This window comes from Salvelinus alpinus, chromosome 3 (assembly GCF_045679555.1).
Source record: "Salvelinus alpinus chromosome 3, SLU_Salpinus.1, whole genome shotgun sequence".
NCBI classification, from domain to species: Eukaryota; Metazoa; Chordata; class Actinopteri; order Salmoniformes; family Salmonidae; genus Salvelinus; species Salvelinus alpinus.
In genome coordinates, this window is record NC_092088.1 from 70925575 (window position 1) to 70947541 (window position 21967).

Consider the following 21967-nt stretch of genomic DNA (forward strand, 5'->3'; position numbering starts at 1 on the left):
GTTTATTTATTTATAAAGGTATACAGACACATCAATATAACCTACATGTTGTTCAGTCTATTAGTTTCCATCGGTCTGTATATTTCTCATATCAAGCAAAAATAGAACCACGAGAATATAGCATGCTAGTGTTGTTGTATTAGAGAGATGCTGTGATGTCCTACAACAATAGTCTTTCACAATTATACCATGAGTCATTATTCATTTTCCCGTACTCTCCAGAGTCAAGGATGTAACCAGATGGTACAGTTGGCTCAGGCATCCAGTGATGGGGAGAAGCTGAGAATCCCTTGGGCCAGGCAGGGTGGGTGGTTCTGGGCTAGGTTTCTCTCTGGTGACAAAAACCGTGTTGGAGGCCAGGGCAACAGCAGGTGGTGGAGAGAACAGAACTGCATCATCATACCCCTCCAGATGTGATTCTGCTAATTGGAGCTAATTAGAGAACATGTTCTTCAGACTGTCGTCGTTAGCATTTGATGCTCATTGCAGTCTCTCATTTCTTATGTTGGTTTGTTGTAGAAAGAAGAACATTTGTTCTAATGAATGTGTTTTATTAACTTTTATAACTTATTTTTGTGATTTTGTTCGTTGTTTCTGTAGGTACACTTGTTCATTTCGGTTTGTACTCATTATTGTGAAGCAACAAATATCACAAGTATTTGTATTTATTGTTGATCCCCATTAGCTGCTACCAAGGCAGCAGCTACTTTTCCTGGGGTCCGGCAAAATTAAGGCAGTTATACAATTTTAAAAACATTACAATACAATCATTACAGAATTCACAACATATTAAGTGTGTGCCCTCAGGCCCATACTCCACTACCACATATCTACAACGCAAAATCCATGTTTACGTTTATGTATAGTGAGTATGTTATGTGTCTGTGCCTATGATTGTGTTACTTCACAGTCCCCGCTGTTCCATAAGGTGTATTTTTACCTGTTTTTTTTAAATCTGATTCTACTGCTTGCATAAGTTACCTAATGTGGAATAGAGTTCCATGTAGTCATGGCTCTATGTAGTACTGTGTGCCTCCCATAGTCTGTTCTGGACTTGGACTGTGAAGAGACTTCCGGTGGCATGTATTATGGGGTATGCAAGGTTGTCCGAGCTGTGTACTATATTTTAAACGGACAGCTTGTCAACACCTCTTACAAAAACAAGTAATGATGAAGTCAATCTCTCTTCCACTTTCAGCTATGAGAGATTGACATGCATGTCATTAATGTTAGCTTTCTGTGTACTTTTAAGGGCCAGCCGTGCTTCCCTGTTCTGAGCCAACTGCAATTTTCCCAAGTCCCTCTTTGTGGCACCTGACCACACGACTGAACATTAGTCCAGGTGCAACAAAATCAGGGCCTGTAGGACCTGTTTTGTTGATAGTGTTGTTAAGAAGGCAGAGTAGCGCTTTATTATGGACAGACTTCTCCCCATCTTAGCTACTGTTGTATCAATATGTTTTGACCATGACAGTTTACAATCCAGGGTTACTCCAAGCAGTTTAGTTACCTCAACTTGCTCAATTTACACATTATTCATGATGAGATGTAGTTGAGGTTTAGGGTTTAGTGAATGATTTGTCCTAAATACAATGCTTTTAGTTTTGGAAATATTTAGTACTAACTTATTCCTTGCTACCCATTTCAAAACTAACTGCAGCTCTTTAAGTGTTGTAGTCATTTCAGTTGCTGTAGTAGCTGACGTGTGTGTGTATAGTGTTGAGTCATCCGCGTACATAGACTTACTTACTCAAAGCCAGTGGCTTGTTGTTAGTAAAGATTGAAAAAAGCAAGGAGCCTAAACAGCTACCCTGGGGAATTCTTGCTTCTACCTGGATTATGTTTGAGAGGCTTTTATTAAAGTACTCCCTCTGTGTTCTGTTTGACAAGTAACTCTTTATCCACAGTATAGCAGGGGGTGTAAAGCCATAACACACAGGTTTTTCCAGCAGCAGACTATGATCAATAATGTCAAAAGCTGCACTGAAGTCTAACAAGACAACCCCCACAATAATTTTACACATTTCTCTCAGCCAATCATCAGTCATTTGTGTAAGTGCCGTGCTTGTTGAGTGTCCTTTCCTATATGTGTGCTGAAAGTCTGTTGTGAATTTGTTTATTGTGAAAGGGCATTGTATCTGGTCAAACACCATTTTTTTACAGAAGTTTACTACGGGTTGGTAACAGACTGATTGGTTGGCTATTTGAGCCAGTAAAGGGGGCATTCCTATTCTTGGGTAGCGGAATGACTTTAGCTTCCCTCCAGGCCTGAGGACAAACACTTTCTAGTAGGCTTAAATTGAAGATGTGGCATTATCGTACGCTATTATCCTCAGTAATTTTCCATCCAGGTTGTCAGACCCCGGTGGCTTGTAATTGTTGATAGACAACAATTTTTTAATGTTGAATGTGTTGATCACATTAGCAATATATTTATTTCTGACACATCTTTATACAAAATAATAAAACCATCTACAGTATGAGTATAGTGACTGCACAGTTGTCCCCTACACTATTAGACTATCCATCTATGTCTCATCAAAAACGTGTTCTCATTGTCGTCTAGCCTGGTAGTGGAGTTGTTTGTCCAGGTCTCGGAGCTGCTCCAGGAATCCAGCATTGGGACAGATGTTTCTGTTTGCAGCCACAGCCTTGATGGCATCCACCAGGGTCAGGTTCTCATCGATCATCAGGTAAGCCAGGACCAGAGAGGACGAGCGACTCAGACCCATCGCGCAGTGGACCAACACATTACCTGCCAGGGCCGGGGAGGGAAGAAAGGCTGCACACTTAGCTCTCATTCAGTTGAAGGAGGACACAGGTACATGGGTAATTTCATCATATGTAAAACACATTTACATACAGTAAGTACGGAAGTACTGTATCTATTTTGTTTACCTAAGTGATGTCTTGGCTCACCCAAATTCCTGGCAACATTTACCGTATCATATTTAGTAGAAGAACATCTCATAGATTACTTGTTCTTTATTTCATATTGTGTAATTTTTTGTCAAAAAGCATTACAGACCTGTAGGCTTAATATCAAAATGGAGAAATTTCTAAATAGCCTACCTCCCAAAAGTTTTCTTTCAACAATGTTGCAACAAATGTTTCTACACACGGTAATCCGTGGTTTCTTATCATGCTTTGGGGCTTAGGGCCCATGGGAGCGGGTAATTGAACTGTCTTCCAGGCTGTGTGTTTCTGCTAGGGATTACTGTAGGCCCTGCTACACACTAGAGGGCTAGTCCGATCAGCCAGTCAAGTCAGCATGTCGAGGAGGGGAGGCATAACCTGCGTTCCAAATAGCAAATTATTCCCGACATAGTACACTAGTTCTGACCAGGGCCCATAGGGAATAGGCTATAGGGTGCCATTTGGAACGCACATCTTATTACTGTCATGTCAGATACCGGATGCACTCTGCATAACGAGGACAGGAAGTAGCAGCTCTGCTAAAGCACAAGGCCACAAACATAATTTTGTCATTTCCATGTCCAATGAAAGTGTTGCTTACAAATTACCAGAGAAATCTATTTAAAGTCAATATTCTTGTCCAAGGTCCCCGGTTTATGAGGAGATTACTGTGGGGTACGATATTAGCTTGATATTATGTTTTAGCAGCTTTGTGATTTGCATTTTAACTGCTAATGGAATGGAAGGGAGGATTGTTGCATGTTGTTGGAACTGACAGACTAATGATGTTTGAATATAATTAATTCACAAACAATGTAATCCTAAAGGTAATTTTAGAGAAAATGATACAGAGAAAAAAACATGCACAGAATATAAAGTCAGAGATGATGCCCTCTGCATGGTAAAAAAGATAATTAGGTCGGCTGGCTGTAAAGCACTTTGTCAACTGATAATGTAAAAAGGGCCTTGTAAAATACATTTGATTGGTTGATTTGATTGACTGGTTGGCTGATTGCTTACTGTTGGGCGAGCTCAGGGCGGTCTTGATAAATTTGGCCGCAGAGTAGAAGAAGGTACTGAGGTCAAATGAGGGCATGTCGAATGCCTCCACTCCATGGTAGGATATTTTTGTGTCCCTGTAGTAGCTGGCACCTGTGTTCACATTAAACTTCCCATCCGCTGCGTTCAAGACGTGGGTGATGTGATGAGTCCGGAGTGTCCTCTTGTCTTTGGCTGCATACCTAACAACACACAAGACCATGTGGTATTGGTAATACCCAGCCATCACGTGTCTGTCTTGAGACATCTTAAGACATTGTTGTTCTAAATATGTGTCTCGTTGGTTATCAAATTAAAGTTTATTTGTCACGTGCGCCGAATACAACAGGTGTAGACCTTACAGTGAAATGCTTACTTACTAACCAATAGTGCAAAAATGGTGTTATGTGAACAATAGGTAAGTAAAGAAATAAAACAACAGTAAAAAGACAGGCTATATACAGTAACGAGGCTATAAAAGTAGCGACGCTACATACAGACACCGGTTAGTCAGGCTGATTTGAGGTAGTATGTACATGTAGATATGGTTAAAGTGACTATGCATATATGATGAACAGAGAGTAGCAGTAGCATAAAAGAGGGGTTGGCAGGTGGTGGTTGGCGGGTGGCGGGACACAATGCAGATAGCCCGGTTAGCCAATGTGCGGGAGCACTGGTTGGTCGGCCCAATTGAGGGAGTATGTACATGAATGTATAGTTAAAGTGACTATGCATATATGATGAACAGAGTAGCAGCAGCGTAAAAAGAAGGGTTGGGGGGACACACAATGCAAATAGTCCGGGTAGCCATTTGATTACATGTTCAGGAGTCTTATGGCTTGAGGGTAAAAACTGTTGAGAAGCCTTTTTGTCCTAGACTTGGCACTCCGGTACCACTTGCCATGCGGTAGTAGAGAGAAGAGTCTATGACTGGGGTGGGGTCTTTGACAATTTTTAGGGCCTTCCTCTGACACCGCCTGGTGTAGAGGTCCTGGATGGCAGGCAGCTTAGCCCCAGTGATGTGCTGGGCCGTACACACTACCCTCTGTAGTGCCTTGTGGTCCGAGCAATTGCCGTACCAGGCAGTGAAGCAACCAGTCAGGATGCTCTCGATGTTGCAGCTGTAGAACCTTTTGAGGATCTGGACCCATGCCAAATCTTTTTAGTTTCCTGAGGGGGAATAGGCTTTGTCGTGCCCTCTTCACGACTGTCTTGGTGTGTTGGGACCATTCTAGTTTGTTGTTGATGTGGACACCAAGGAACTTGAAGCTCTCAACCTGCTCCACTACAGCTCCGTCGATGAGAATGGGGGCGTGCTCGGTCCTCCTTTTCCTGTAGTCCACAATCATCTCCTTAGTCTTGGTTACGTTGAGGGATAGGTTGTTATTCTGGCAACACCCAGCCAGGTCTCTGACCTCCTCCCTATAGGCTGTCTCGTCATTGTCGGTGATCAGGCCTACCATTGTTGTGTCGTCTGCAAACCTGATGATGTTGGAGTCGTGCCTGGCCATACAGTCGTGGGTGACCAGGGAGTACAGGAGGGGACTGAGCACGCACCCCTGTGGAGCTCCAGTGTTGAGGATCAGCATGGCAGATGTGTTGCTACCTACCCTCACCACCTGGGGGTGGACTGTCAGGAAGTGCAGGATCCAGTTGCAGAGGGAGGTGTTTAGTCCCAGGGTCCTTAGCTTAGTGATGCGCTTTGAGGGCACTATGGTGTTGAACGCTGAGCTGTGGTCAATGAATAGCATTCTCACATAAGTGTTCCTTTTTTCCAGGTGGGAAAGGGCAGTGTGGAGTGCAATCGAGATTGCATCATCTGTGGATCTGTTTGGGCGGTATGCAAATTGGAGTGGGTCTAGGGTTTCTGGGATAATGGTGTTGATGTGAGCCATTACCAACCTTTCAAAGCACTTCATGGCTACGGACGTGAGTGCTACGGGTCTGTAGTCATTTAGGCAGGTTGCCTTCGTCTTCTTGGGCACAGGGACTATGGAGGTCTGCTTGAAACATGTTGGTATTACAGACTCAATCAGGGACATGTTGAAAATGTCAGTGAAGACACCTGCCAGTTGGTCAGCACAGGCCCGGAGCACACGTCCTGGTAATCCGTCTGGCCCCGCAGCCTTGTGAATGTTGACCTGTTTAAAGGTCTTACTCACGTCGGCTACAGAGAGCGTGATTACACAGTCGTCCGGAACAGCTGATGCTCTCATGCGTGCCTCTGAGTTGGTTGCCTCGAAGCGAGCATAGAAGTGATTTAGCTCATCTGGTAGGCTCATGTCACTGGGAAGCTCGTGGCTGTGCTTCCCTTTGTAGTCTGTAATAGTTTGCAAGCCCTGCCACATAAGATGAGCGTCAGAGCCGTTGTAGTATGATTCAATCTTAGCCCTGTACTGACACTTTGCCTGTTTTGATGGTTTGTCGCAGGGCATAGCACGATTTCTTGTAAGCTTCCGGGTTAGAGTCCCGCACCTTGAAAGCGGCAGCTCTACCCTTTAGCTCAGTGCGAATATTGTCTGTAATCCATGGCTTCTGGTTGGGGTATGTACGTACAGTCACTGTGGTGATGACGTCCTCGATGCACTTATTGATAAAGCCAGTGACTGATGTGGTGTACTCCTCAATGCCATCGGAAGAATCCCGGAGCATGTTCCAGTCTGTGATAGCAAAACAGTCCTGTAGTTTAGCATCTGCTCCATCTGACCACCTTTTTTATAGACCAAGTCACTGGTGCTTCCTGCTTTAATTTTTGCTTGTAAGCAGGAATCAGGAGGATAGAGATGTGGTCAGATTTACCAAATGGAGGGTGAGGGAGAGCTTTGTACGCGTCTCTGTGTGTGGAGTACAGGTGATCTAGAATTTTTTTTCGCTCTGGTTGCACATTTAACATGTTGATAGAAATTAGGTAGAACTGTTTTTAAGTTTCCTTGCATTAAAGTCTCCGTCCACCACGGTGAGTGGTTTCCTGTTTGCTTATTTCCTTATACAGCTGACTGAGTGCGGTCTTAGTGCCAGCATCTGTTTGTGGTGGTAAATAAACAGCCACGAAAAGTATAGCTGAAAACTCTCTAGGCAAGTAGTGTGGCCTGCAATTTATCACAATGTACTCTACTTGAGGCGAGCAAAATCTAGAGACTTCCTTAGATTTCGTGCACCAACTGTTGTTTACAAATATGCACAGACCCCCCCCCCCCCTCGTCTTACCGGAGTGCGCTGTTCTATCTTGCCGTTGCAGCGTATATCCCGCTAGCTGAATATCCTTGTTGTCAATCAGCCACGATTCCGTGAAACATAGGATATTACAGTTTGATGTCCCGTTGGTAGGATATTCGTGATCGTACCTCGTCTAATTTATTGTCCAATGATTGTACGTTGGCGAGTAGTATTGACGGTAACGGCAGCTTTCCCAGTCTCCTTCTCCGGGCCCTGACCAGGCATCCGGCTCTTTGTTCTCTGTACCTGCGTCGCTTCCTCTTGCAAATAACGGGGATGTTGGCCCTGTGGGGTGTTTGGAGAATGTCTTGTTCGTCGTCCTTGTTGTAGAAATATTCGTAGTCTTATCCGAGGTGAGTGATCGCTGTCCTGATATCCAGAAGCTTTTTTTTGCTGTAAGATACTGTTGCAGAGACGTTATGTACAAAATAAGTTACAAATAACGCAAAAAAAAACACATAATAGCACAATTGGTTGGGCGCCCGTAAAACTGCTGCCATTTCTTCCGGTGCTATTTTAGTGGTGATACGTAGTGTTCATTAAGCCTGTGTATGCTTGACATAAAGAGTCATAAGTAAAGTGTTACCAGGGTATTTTAATCTCTGGTTGTAACCATGTCCCCTCGAATCACATCACATCTTAGGAGACACTTTTAACAGTTTCTTACAGTCCTTGCAGGAATTGAATCCACGACCTTGTGACATATGTCACTACTGCACTGTAAGACTTCTGTCATTTCAACAGTAAAACACTGTAGAATGTACAGTAAAATACCTTAAATGTGTTTTACGTAATTGAATATGGTTCATTTTTGGATGTTGTGGTGGGGAAAGAGTCTCTGGCTCGAACATATTTTAAGTTGTGCCTTGTAAAAGGCTAGATTTGTTGCACCCGTGAGTGCGCATGCTGTACCCCCACATAATACAGTAACATACTGTATTTTAGGAATTCTACAAACCTTGTTCTGAAAATCTAGAGTAACTTACTGGCCAAATGCTGTGAGTAATATACTGTAATTCAAAATGGCAAAAAGTGTCAAACCTCTAATAGTTGACTGGCTAGCCATGTCCTTTTAATCTGCTATGCCCTGTAGTCACTGTCAGTTTAGAAGCCTTTGTTGAGGCATAAAGTACAAGTGATATAAAACACCAAATATCAGATGGTATATAATTATATATTCACTATTAGCAATTTCTGATTTTGATTTTAATACAATTCAACAATAGAGTACTGTATTGCTGTTTCGCTGTATATGTAATGCAGCATATTGTAAATTGTGGTGCGTTGTGGAAAAATATTGTGGGAGGGGAAAGAATCGTTGGCTCATTAACATATTTTAAGGCTTGCCATGTCAGCGGCTATATTTGCTGCACCCGTTAGTGAAAGATCTGTGCCAATTTATGATATGTGTAGTAGTTCCCTAAAAATTACATGTATATAGGGGACAGATCAGAATGGTAGCGGGTCTTAAAACTTTTATATTTTGAGTATTTAACATGTCCATTTTAGGCCTCTAGAAGTGCAAGTCATATAAAACACCTAGTATTCATTAATATGCTGTAATATTCAAATGCCCTGTAGCCAACCTGCTTGCGCCAATCCCGTGTAATTAAAGTAAAATCAAATCAAATAACTTTATTTGTCACATGCGCCGAATACAACAGGTGTAGACCTTACTGTGAAATGCTTACTTACAAGCCCATAACCAACAGTGCAATTCAAGAATGAGTTAAGAACATTTTTACCAAATAAACAAAAGTAAAATATTATAAAACTAACACTGTAAAATAACAATAATGAGGCTACATACAGGGGGTACCGGTACCGATGTCAATGTGCGGGGGTACAGGTTAGTCGAGGTAATTTGTACATGAATGGTAGGGTTGAAGTGACTATGCATAGATAATAAACAGCGAGTAGCAGCAGTATACAAAACAAATGGAGGGGGGTGTCAATGTAAATAGTCCGGTGGCCATTTGATTAATTGTTCAGCAGTCTTATGGGTTGGGGGTAGAAGCTGTTAAGGAGCTTGGTTCTAGACTTGGTGCTCCGGTAGCGCTTGCTGTGCAGTAAAAGTCTATGACTTGGGTGACTGGAGTCTCTGACAATTTTTTGGGCTTCCTCTGGGCTGACATTCTTAGTGTATTTGTCACTTTTACAGTATTATACTGTGTGTCATTGCTTTGACATTATAGTAATTTACAGGAAGCTGGCATCAAGTTACTGTGAAAATCTCAATACTGTGTTGGCTCTATCCAGAGATTGAGATACACTGTATCATAAGATATCTTGTTGTAATTACATAAATGTTTAAGACCAATGTATCCTTAACTACAACATTTTCAGTAACGGTTACAGAAAAGTTTTCCTGCCATGACTGATATGTGTTTCATTTATTAACCTTGGCTGAATGCACTGACAGTAAGTTGCTAAGTACAAGTGGTGCCCACTATATGACCTAAATGTAAAAAATTTAAATGTTTAAAACAAACACTGGGTAATATGTCACTGGGAAATTCCAGTAATATACTGTAAATTAGATTACAGTAACTTACTTGGTACTGTAAATTAGATCACAGTGACATTTTTGCTACCATAAAGTGGATAACCATATTTGTACTGTACAATTACGGTAACTTACTGGCCAATTGATGCCAGTAAGTTACTGTACATTTGACAGATAATGTTTTACAGTGTGGGCTTATTAACAATGTATGCAGTTTTGACAAGGAACAAGCTTCAGTCTAAGTGATGAAAAAATATCACATACACTACCGTTCTAAAGTTTGGGGTCACTTAGAAATGTTCTTGTTTTGAAAGAAAAGCAATTTTTTTGTCCATTTAAAATAGCATCAAATTGATCAGAAATACAGTTTAGACATTGTTAATGTTGTAAATGACTATTGTAGCTGGAAACGGCAGATTTTCTTATGGAATATCTACAGTTGAACTTAGGTTGGAGTCATTTAAAACTCGTTTTTCAACCACTCCACAAATTTCTTGTTAACAAACTATAGTTTTGGCAAGTCGGTTAGGACATCACTGTATCACAATTCCAGTAGGTCAGAAGTTTACATACACCAAGTGGTCTGTGCCTTTAAACAGCTTGGAAAATTCCAGAAAATTATGTAATGGCTTTAGAATCGTCTGATAGGCTAATTGACATCATTTGAGTCAATTGGAGGTGTACCTGTGGATGCATTTCAAGGCCTACCTTCAAACTCAGTGCCTCTTTGCTTGACATCATGGGGAAATCAAAATAAATCAGCCAAGACCTCAGAATTTTTTTGTAGGCCTCCACAAGTCTGGTTCATCCTTGGAAGCAATTTCCAAACGCCTGAAGGTACCACGTTCATCTGTACAAACAATAGTGCGCAAGTATAAACACCATGGGACCACACAGCCGTCATACCGCTCAGGAAGGAGATGCGTTCTGTCTCCTGGAGATGAACGTACTTTGGTGCGAAAAGTGCAAATCAATCCCAGAACAACAGCAAAGGACGTTGTGAAGATGCTGGAGGAAACAGGTACAACAGTATCTATATCCACTGTAAAAAAAAAAGTCCTATATCGACATAACCTGAAAGGCCGCCCAGCAAGGAAGAAGCCACTGCTCCAAAATTGCCATTTAAAAAAAAGCAAAAGCAACTGCACATGGGGACAAAGATCGTACTTTTTGGAGAAATTTCCTCTGGTCTGATGAAACAAAAAATAGAACTGTTTGGCCATAATGACCATCGTTATGTTTGGAGGAAAAAGGGGGAGGCTTGCAAGCCGAAGAACACCATCCCAACTGTGAAGCACGGGGGTGGCAGCATCATGTAATAGTACCCACAAAACACCAGTCTCAACGTCAACAGTGAAGAGGCGACTCCGGGATGCTGGCCTTCTAGGCAGAGTAACTCTGTCCAGTGTCTGTGTTCTTTTGCCCAACTTAATCTTTACTTTTTATTGGCCAGTCTGAGATATGGCTTTTTCTTTGCAACTCTGCCTAGAAGGCCAGCATCCCGGAGTCACCTCTTCACTGTTGACGTTGAGACTGGTGTTTTGCAGGTACTATTTAATGAGCTGCCAGTTGGGGACTTATGAGGAATCTGTTTCTCAAACTAGACACACTAATGTACTTGTCCTCTTGCTCAGTTGTGCACCGGCGCCTCCCACTCTTTCTATTCTGGTTAGAGACAGTTTGTGCTGTTTTGTGAAGGGAGTAGTACACAGCGTTATGAGATCTTCAGTTTCTTAGCAATTTCTCGCATGGAATTAGCCTTCATTTCTCAGAACAAGAATAGACTGACGAGTTTCCGAAGAAAGTAATTTGTTTCTGGCCATTTTGAGCCTGTAATCGAACATACAAATGCGGATGCTCCAGATACTCAACTAGTCTAAAAAAGGCCAGTTTTATTGCTGCTTTATTCAAGACCACAGTTTTCAGCTACAACAGTTTTCAGCTGTGCTAACATAATTGCAAAAGGGTTTTCTAATGATCAATTAGCCTTTTAAAATGATCAACTTGGATTAGCTAACACAACATGCCATTGGAACAAAGGAGTGATGGTTGCTGATAATGGGCCTATGTACGCCGATGTAGATATTCTTTTTAAAAATCTGCCGTTTCCAGCTACAATAGTCAATTACAACATTAACAATGTCTACACTGTATTTCTGATCAATTTGATGTTATTTTAATGGACAAAAAATTTGCTTTTCTTTCAAAAACAAGGACATTTCTAAGTGACCCCAAACTTTTGAACGGTAGTGTATATTTACAAAGAAAATTATGAACTCAAGCATCTGCTACGTGGCACTTACAGTGTAACATATTATTTTGAGGATGAGTTCTCTTACATGTCTCCTATGTAGATCCTGGGCTGGACCTCATCCATATGGTCACTGGTCCCTGGTTTGGTCCACATCAGCCTCTGGAGCTCTGAGGCTGTGGGAGTCTCGTACCTGCTCTCTGCCCCCTCCGAACCCCCCAAACAACTGCGGATGCTGTCCATGCCCTGGAGCATGTCTGGCTGTCTGGGTGGTGATGGTGGTGGTCTGAAACTCCTGTTGCTGGTAGACCTCCCACTCAGTCTGCTTTTGGAGTCACACATTTACATTTTTATCAGCGATTCCAATATGGTACAATACAATAACACAACTACATTAATACAATGCCAAGAAGTGTCCTTGTTTGTTTCCTAAATCTCTGTTGTAATGAATTCTCTACTGTCATGTTTTTTTCATCATATTTTAAATAACACTGTCATAATGACAACAACACATCTGCCACACTGCTCCTCAAAACGGGGCCCCTCAGGGGTGTGTGCTTATAGTCTCCTCCTGTACTCCCTGTTCACCCACGACTGCGTGGCCAAGCACGACTCAACACCATTAAGTTTGCTGATGACACAACGGTGGTAGGCCTGATCACCAACAACGATGAGACCTGGCAGTGTGGTGCCAGGACAACAACCTCTCACTCCACGTGAGCAAGACAAAGGAGATGATCGTGGACTACAGGAAAAGGAGGGCTGAACACACCCCCATTCACATGGATGGGGCTGTAGTGGAGCAGGTCGAGACACACACCAAGAATGTCATGAAGAGGGCACGACAACGCCTTTTACCCCTCAGGAGACTGAAGAGATTTGGCATGGGTCCTCAGATCCTCAAAAAGTTATACAGATGCACCATCGAGAGCATCCTGACCAGTTGCATCACCGCCTGGTATGGCAACTGCTCGGAATCCAACCGTAAGGCGCTACAGAGAGTAGTGCGTACAGCCCAGTACATCACTGGGGCCAAGCTTCCTGCCATCCAGGACCTATATACTAGGCGATGTCAGAGGAAGTCCCCAAAACTTGTCAGACTGTTCTTTCTGCTACCTCACGGCAAGCAGGACCGGAGCGCCAAGTCTAGGACCAAAAAGGTTCCATAACCGCTTCTATCCCCAAGCCATAAGACTGCTGAACAATTCGTCAAATAGCCACCCGGACTATTTACATTGACACCCCCTACCCCTTTGTTTGTACACTGCTGCTACTCACGGTTTATTATCTATGCAGAGTCACTTTACCCCTACCTACATGTACAAATTACCTCGACTAACCAGTACCTCCGCACAATGTCTCGGTACCAGTCCCCCCTGTATATAGCCTCCTTATTGTTAGTTTCTGTTAATTTTTATTTTTTACTATAGTTTATTTCATAAATATTTTGTTAGCTCTATTTTCTGAACTGCATTGTTGGTTAATAAGGGCTTGTAAGTAAGCATTTCACGGTAAGGTCCTATACCTGTTGTCCTATACCTGCATGCGACAAATAACATTTTATTTGATTTTGATTTTGTCATGAAGCATTATGACCATCCTGTGTCACTTTACTTGGACTAAGAAAATACACTTTATGACACTGTCAAGAAGCATTAAGACCCTCATAATCATATAAGCCAGATAGGCCTATTACGTACATGGCCTTATATCAGTCAGAGGGTCTGTCTTGTCCTGCTCAATAAATGTGCTCCTGCATTCATCCCAGTCATCAGCAACAGAGCATTGGGGTAGGTGCATTTCTGACATCAATGTGTGCGCAATTACAAAGACATTTTAATATGGTCAATAAAAAATATATATAACATAGCCTACCTGTCAACAGTATGTTTATGATGTCATGGTATATTTCGCCTTGTTTTGTAATTTTTGACACTTATGTTGTCATAGCCAGCCATAAAATAACGTAATATGTCACAACAGGTCTAAATATGTGTCATGACAGTATTATAACAGGTTATGTCAGCAGTTATGACATGGTTATGACTGTGTCATAAGGTGTTAGGATGCTGGGTGTCAAGTAAAGTGTTAACGCATTAATTTAGATAGGATTTGAATGATTATGCTCTGGGCTTTGGATAGGGATACATATTTATCTTATATGTTGTCATCGTAAAGAAACCTTTAGCAAGCTTATTTTTATTCCAGTTTTATAGAGATGAAATGTAATGCTCAGCGGTGGGGTTTGGAGATGTATTGTCCATGGGGACAAGACAAAATCTGTTTCTGTGACTATTTGTAAAGCGGACTGGTGTAGCATATGTAAGTGCACTCCAACATCTTGATAGCTTCATCCATCTCTATCTTTCCTACATCCACACACACACACACACATTATAGTAGTGTATGCGTGTGTGAGAGAGGAGAGGTGTATCTCTGCATAAGTATAACATATGAGCTTTACACTGAGTACCTGGAGGCTCTTCCTCTTCATTGATCTACAACTACATTTCCTCTTCTCTCACTTCTCTCTTATTAATGGGCAGTTTTTTTCTCCACACGCTTTAGACCAGTGTTTCCCAACTCTGGTCCTCGAGTACCCCAACAGTACACATTTTTATTGTAACCCTAGACAAGCACACCTGGTTGAATGAGGTGTTTGTCCAGGGCTACAACAAAAATGTGCACAATTGGGGGTACTGGAGGACCAGGGTTGGGAAACACTGCTTTAGACAGTGGAATACTGCAGGGCAGCTGCCTTAGCCCACATCCTTCCGTAATATAAACTCAGCAAAAAAAGAAACGTCCCTTTTTCAGGACCCTGTCTTTCAAAGATTATTCATAAAAATCCAAATAACTTCACAGATCTTCATTGTAAAGGGTTTAAACACTGTTTCCTATGCTTGTTCAATGAACCATAAACAATTAATGAACATGCACCTGTGGACCAGTCGTTAAGACACGAACAGCTTACAGACGGTAGGCAATTAAGGTCACAGTTATGAAAACTTAGGACACTAAAGAGGCCTTTCTACTGACTCTGAAAAACACCAAAGAAAGATGCCCAGGGTCCCTGCTCATCTGTGTGAACGTGCCTGCTTAGGCATGCTTCAAGGTGGCATGAGGACTGCAGATGTGGCCAGGACAAAAATGGCAACGTCTGTACTGTGAGACGTCTAAGACAGAGCTACAGGGAGACAGGACGGACAGCTGATCGTCCTCGCAGTGGCAGACCACGTGTAACAACACCTGCACAGGATCGGTACATCCAAACATCACACCTGCGGGACAGGTACAGGATGGCAACAACAACTGCCCGAGTTACATCAGGAATGCACAATCCCTCCATCAGTGCTCAGATTGTCCACCATAGGCTGAGAGAGGCTGGACTGCAGCTTGTAGGCCTGTTGTAAGGCAGGTCCTCACCAGACATCACCGGCAACAACATCGCCTATGGGCACAAACCCACCGTCGCTGGACTAGACAGGATTGGCAAAAAGTGCTCTTCACTGACGAGTCACGGTTTTGTCTCACCGGGGGTGATGGTCGGATTCACATTTATCGTCGGGTGAGGGTTAGTGCCATTCCCCCCAGAAATGTCCGGGAACTTGCAGGTGACTTGGTGGAAGTGTGGGGTGACATCTCACAGCAAGAACAGGCAAATCTGGTGCAGTCCATGAGGAGGTGATGCACTGCAGTACTTAATGCAGCTGGTGGCCACACCAGATACTGACTGTTACTTTTGATTTTGACCCCCCCTTTGTTCAGGGACACATTATTCAATTTCTGTTAGTCACATGTCTGTGGAACTTGTTCAGTTTGTCTCAGTTGTTGAATCTTATGTTCATACAAATATTTACACATGTTAAGTTTGCTGAAAATAAATGCAGTTGACAGTGAGAGGATATTTCTTTTTTTGCTGAGTTTATATATCAACAACCTTCCTTATGCCTTATCTGAATCTCAAAGTACTATATTTGCAGATGATACTGCAATTTATACAGCAAGACAATCTGTTCAACCGGTACAGCAAGCTCTACAAGTAGATCTGGGAAATATCAGGGAGTGGGTTTGCTCGAACAAACTTGTTTTGAATGCTAAGAAAACCAAAGTTATGTTGGTCTGTTCCATAAGGAAAATGCCAACAACATGGGATGTGATTAAGCATGGAGTACAAATTGAGGAAGTTGCAGAAACTAAACTACTAGGGGTGCAGCTAGACAACTGTTCATCGTGGTCGTCAAAAAAAAAAAGGATCTATGTAATAAAATAATAAACACTGAATCTGAAGGATAGCTAAATACTTACCAGGAAAGTTTCTTAAGCAAAGAACCCAAGCATTAATTGGGAGTCAGGTGAACTACTGTTCTGTGGTCTGGGGAAATGCATCAGTAAGTGAGATTAGGAGGCTGCAGATTTCACAGGACAAAACAGCAAGGATTGTTTTAAGGTGCTCTTGGGTGGTCATCAATCAACAAGATAATTGAAGAAAATGTCATTTTATTTCACAATGTACACCATTTTAAAATGGCTAAACTTCGATAACAACATTATTCAGTTATCAGACAGACATTCAGTAAATACCATGACAATATTGTCCACCATCTGTCTTATCCCGGCAGAAAAGAGAAATAGTTGAAATAACATTTAGATTCAGAACAATAAATAAATTGAAAAATGTGTCTGAGCAAACCAGAAATATAATATAAATTCAAACAATACTTTAAAACCACTTAAATATAATAAATTGGAAGGTTGTGCATGACTATGGTAGAAGACTGTCAAGACTATTTATCTGGTCAATATGTCAGTGTATTATGTCTTATTTGTTATAATCACATTTTCACATAAAACAGTGTATTATAAATTGTAGTGTAATGTTTAAGGACTCTTGGAAGAGTAGTCCTAATGAGGACTAAAAGAGATCCTAATAAAATAAAATCTCCCCCCCTCCAAATCAGGGGCGCAAAGCTGATTTGCCTTATGTCCATGTTGAGCTGTAGCTCTGCTTCTATAGCCTCAGGCTAACCTGTCCTTCCTGCTCCTCTCTGCCTCACTTTTGTGTAATTAAAGATGCTGTGTGTGTGGGAAAGTGCCCATATTTAACACTGAGGGTAAATCAAAATGTGTTTTTACCTCTACTTACCTCTAGTCTCCCTCCTCTTGCAGGGTTCATGAATTACAGTTCCTCTTTTGCTTCGGGGGTTTGTTCTAGATTTTTTAATAACAGAGGATTGAGGAATTATCCATGCAATGATGTACAGTACATACATTTTTCAGATTATGTGTTATTTTTAAGCAATAAGGCCCGAGGGGGTCTGGTGTATGGCCAATATACCATGGCTAAGGGTTGTATCCAGGGACTGTCGTGCCTTAGCCGTGGTATATTTAAGCAATAAGGCACCGAGGAGGTGTGGTATATGGCCAATATACCATGGCTAAGGGCTGTTATTAGGCACGACGCAACACGAAGAGCCTAGATACAGCAGTGGTATATTGGCCATATACTACAAATTCCGGAGGTGCCTTATTGCTATTATTAACTGGTTACCAATGTAATTAGAACAGTAAAAATATAAATGTTGTCATACCCGTGGTATACAGTCTGATATACCACAGCTTTATAATGTCAGACGTACTCTGTTTTACTTTGCTACAACCTAAAGAAAGCATGTACAGTATATACGGTGATCTACAAAAAGTTATTGGCACCCTTGATAAAGTGAACAAAAGACTATGAAATAAATAATACAAATGATTAGCTATATTGTATGCAGTTTTTTATATATATTATTTTATACTAATACAATTGCTCAGAGAAAGAGATTTTGTTTAACAAGTAATACCTTTTTTCTAAAAAACTATTTGGTGTCAAAATTATTGGCACCCTTAAAGATTCTTATAAATATAATCAAACTAAATTAAATCTGCATTAACATTCCACTCTTTTAAATTAATCTCAGTTTAAGGAACTGTATTTTGGCCTTCCACTGTGGTATAAAAAATAAGGTAACACGTGTGTAAAATACATTTGTCATCCATCACCATTGGGAAAGGCAAAGAACTCACAAATTAAACGAGACAAATGGTTGTTGACCATCATAAATCCGGCAATGGGTACATAAAAATGGAGAAAACCCCCCCGAAATATACCACTAACCACTATTAGGGCAATAACCACTTGAACAGTGGTAAATGTGCCTGGTAGAGGGTGCATTTGTATCTTTTCCCCATTCAGTGAGGAAGATGATTTGGGAGGCAAAGAAAAGTCCAAGGGCCACAGTTGGAGAATTACAAAACTTGGTTGCATTTTGGGGTCACCAAGTCTCTTAATCTACAATTAGATGCCACCTCCATGCTATTTGGAAGGGTTGCCATAAAAAAAGCCTTTATTGAAAGCAACCGACACATGTAAACGCTTGGAGTTTGCTAAATGCCATTGGCACTTGTACTGGAACGGGGTGGTATGGTCAGATGAGCCGAAAATAGAGGTCTTTGGTCATGCACACCAGCGGTAGGTTTGGCGTCGAAAGAAGGATGCATATGCAGAAAATAACCTCATACCTACTGTAAAATATGGTGGTGGATCTTTGTTATGGGGCTGTTTTGCTTCCACTGGTCCTGGGGCCCTTGTTAAGATTAACGGCATCATTAACCTTACACAGTATAAGGACATTTTAGCCAAAACCTGGTTGCCTCTGCCAGGAGGTGGACACTTGGTCAGAAGTGGATCTTCCAGCAAGACATTGACCACAAGCACACCAAAATCCACAAAGAAATAGTTAACCACATAATCAACATTTTGCAATGGCTGTCTCAGTCATTGGACTCAAACCCCATTGAAAACCTGTGGCTGGTATTGAAGAGGGCAGTCCATCAGCACAGACCATGGGATATAAGTCGCTCTGGATAAGAGCGTCTGCTAAATGACTTAAATGTAAATGTAAATATAAAGTATCTGAAAATATTCTGCACGTAGGAATGGTCTAAGATCCCTCCCAATGTGCTGTCCAGTCTCATAAAACATTATAGAAAAAGGCTGTGTCATTATCCTAGCAAGAGGGTGCACAACATATTGAAAACAGGGGTGCCAATAATTTTTTGACATACATTTTTGAGAGAAAAAAATGATTATTTGTTCAACAAAATCTCTCTGCGCAATTGTATAAAATAATATAAGGTAAAAAATGTGGAGTATGCAAAGTAGCTCAGCATTTGTATGATGAATGATTTGTATGATAAAAATTTTTTGCTCATCATTATCAAGTGTGCCAATACTTTTGGATGTGACTGTATATCCAAATGTATGTTGTGAGGAGATTACTGAACAACAGACAACTGTAAAATGTATATTAGACAGCTGAAATAATAGACACTTGCCTTGTAGTGTTGCTTGTCAGGAAATCTTATTAAATAGGAGCTCTTGTACATGTAGGCTAGCGGCACAACTGTCTAGGTACTAGTAGTGTCATCTACCATGCAACTTTTTCTTTCTATTTAAATATCTGAATGATCTCAGCTCAAAATAATTCTGGCATCATCTTCTGCATACCCCAAAAGTTATGTGAGCTAGGCTACCAGTAGGTATGGAGAGCGTTAGAGGACATACTGTTTGGTTTTGTCGGCTGCAAGAAAATAACTTTATGAAGTACTGTACTGCTCTTGCTTTCTATGTTTCTGTTTATGGAAAAGGACATTCCTTTAGATTTTGTGCAGAAGGTATGAGATTACCTCATTCATTTTGACACAATGCAGAAAATGTGAATGTGTTACCCATGGCAAATAATCTTGAAACCTGGAAAAAGTATTCTTTCCGAACATCCATAGAACTTTTTATTATGTCAGTCAATAATACAATTAATCTAAAACATAATATTGCAGAATATTTTATTCAACATACAGTTATGTAGATGTATGTTTGTTTTAAGGTAGTTTATCCATAAGAAAGTTAATTGACATTTATTTTCACTTGATGTAAATATCAACTTTCTCTTTTAAGCTTCATGTCATACTGATAAAAATGTAAATTCCTTGGGGGAAAAAACTATTATAATTTTTTTATTTATTATTCACGCCGGCATTTTTTAACATTTGGTCAATTTTCAAATATATATTTTTTAAATTCCAGATATATTTGTCACATGCTTCTTAAATAACAGGTGTAGACTAATAGTGAAATGCTTACTGACGGGGCCTTCCCAACAATGCAGAGAGAAAAAAAACAAGAAATAGTAGAAAAATAATAACACAAGGAATACACAATGAGTAACAATAACTTGGCTATATACAGTGGGGAGAACAAGTATTTGATACACTGACGATTTAGCAGGTTTTCCTACTTACAAAGCATGTAGAGGTCTGTAATTTTTATCATAGGTACACTTCAACTGTGAGAGAAGGAATCTAAAACAAAAATCCAGAAAATCACATTGTATGATTTTTAAGTAATTAATTTGCATTTTATTGCATGACATAAGTATTTGATACATCAGAAAAGCAGAACTGAATATTTGGTACAGAAACCTTAGTTTGCAATTACAGAGATCATACGTTTCCTGTAGTTCTTGACCAGGTTTGCACACACTGCAGCAGGGATTTTGGCCCACTCCTCCATACAGACCTTCTCCAGATCCTTCAGGTTTCGGGGCTGTCGCTGGGCAATACGGACTTTCGGCTCCCTCCAAAGATTTTCTATTGGGTTCAGGTCTGGAGACTGGCTAGGCCACTCCAGGACCTTGAGATGCTTCTTACGGAGCCACTCCTTAGTTGCCCTGGCTGTGTGTTTCGGGTCGTTGTCATGCTGGAAGACCCAGCCACGACCCATCTTCAATGCTCTTACTGAGGGAAGGAGGTTGTTGGTCAAGATCTCGCGATACATGGCCCCATCCATCCTCCCCTCAATACGGTGCAGTCGTCCTGTCCCCTTTGCAGAAAAGCATCCCCAAAGAATGATGTTTCCACCTCCATGCTTCACGGTTGGGATGGTGTTCTTGGGGTTGTACTCATCCTTCTATTCCTCCAAACACGGCGAGTGGAGTTTAGAGCAAAAAGCTCTATTTTTGTCTCATCAGACCACATGACCTTCTCCCATTCCTCCTCTGGATCATCCAGATGGTCATTGGCAAACTTCAGACGGGCCTGGACATGCGCTGGCTTGAGCAGGGGGACCTTGCGTGCGCTGCAGGATTTTAATCCATGACGGCGTAGTGTGTTACTAATGGTTTTCTTTGAGACTGTGGTCCCAGCTCTCTTCAGGTCATTGACCAGGTCCTGCCGTGTAGTTCTGGGCTGATCCCTCACATTCCTCATGATCATTGATGCCCCACGAGGTGAGATCTTGCATGGAGCCCCAGACCGAGGGTGATTGACCGTCATCTTGAACTTCTTCCATTTTCTAATAATTGTGCCAACAGTTGTTGCCTTCTCACCAAGCTGCTTGCCTATTGTCCTGTAGCCCATCCCAGCCTTGTACAGGTCTACAATTTATCCCTGATGTCCTTACACAGCTCTCTGGTCTTGGCCATTGTGGAGAGGTTGGAGTCTGTTTGATTGAGTGTGTGGACACGTGTCTTTTATACAGGTAACGAGTTCAAACAGGTGCAGTTAATACAGGTAATGAGTGGAGAACAGGAGGGCTTCTTAAAGAAAAACTAACAGGTCTGTGAGAGCCGGAATTCTTACTGGTTGGTAGGTGATCAAATACTTATGTCATGCAATAAAATGCAAATTAATTACTTAAAAATCATACAATGTGATTTTCTGGATTTTTGTTTTAGATTCCGTCTCTCACAGTTGAAGTGTACCTATGATAAAAATGACAGACCTCTACATGCTTTGTAAGTAGGAAAACCTGCAAAATCGGCAGTGTATCAAATACTTGTTCTCCCCACTGTACATGGGGTACCAGTACTGAGTTGATGTGCAGGGGTACGAGATAATTGACATAGATACTGTATGTACTAATAGGTAGGGATAAAGTGACTCGGCAACAGGATAGATAAAACAGTAGCAGCAGTGTATTTAATGAGTTAAAAAGAGTT

At 41.4% G+C, this 21967-nt stretch overlaps 1 protein-coding gene across 1 annotated transcript; it reads right to left on the bottom strand.

The window, feature by feature from the left end:
- Positions 1-74: 74 nt before the first annotated feature.
- On the bottom strand, positions 75-17140 carry LOC139571241 (dual specificity phosphatase 29-like). The gene is made up of 4 exons (XM_071393912.1): positions 17074-17140; positions 12016-12252; positions 3937-4157; positions 75-2755 (listed from the first exon to the last, which is right to left on the bottom strand). Exons 2-4 carry the CDS (start codon positions 12180-12182, stop codon positions 2553-2555), a joined length of 591 nt encoding a protein of 196 aa, XP_071250013.1. The 5' UTR covers positions 12183-12252; positions 17074-17140; the 3' UTR covers positions 75-2552.
- Between the last annotated feature and the right edge of the window lie 4827 nt (positions 17141-21967).

What these genes read in the sequence shown, in the direction of transcription:
- LOC139571241 (XM_071393912.1), bottom strand. Translation starts at nt 12,182, where the DNA reads ATGCTCCAGGGCATGGACAGCATCCGCAGTTGTTTGGGGGGTTCGGAG. An exon ending in AGGATCTACATAGGAGACAT is followed by an intron (nt 4,158 to 12,015) that starts GTAAGAGAACTC and finishes GTGTGTTGTTAG; the next exon opens with GTATGCAGCCAAAGACAAGA. An exon ending in CGCCCTGAGCTCGCCCAACA is followed by an intron (nt 2,756 to 3,936) that starts GTAAGCAATCAG and finishes CGGCCCTGGCAG; the next exon opens with GTAATGTGTTGGTCCACTGC.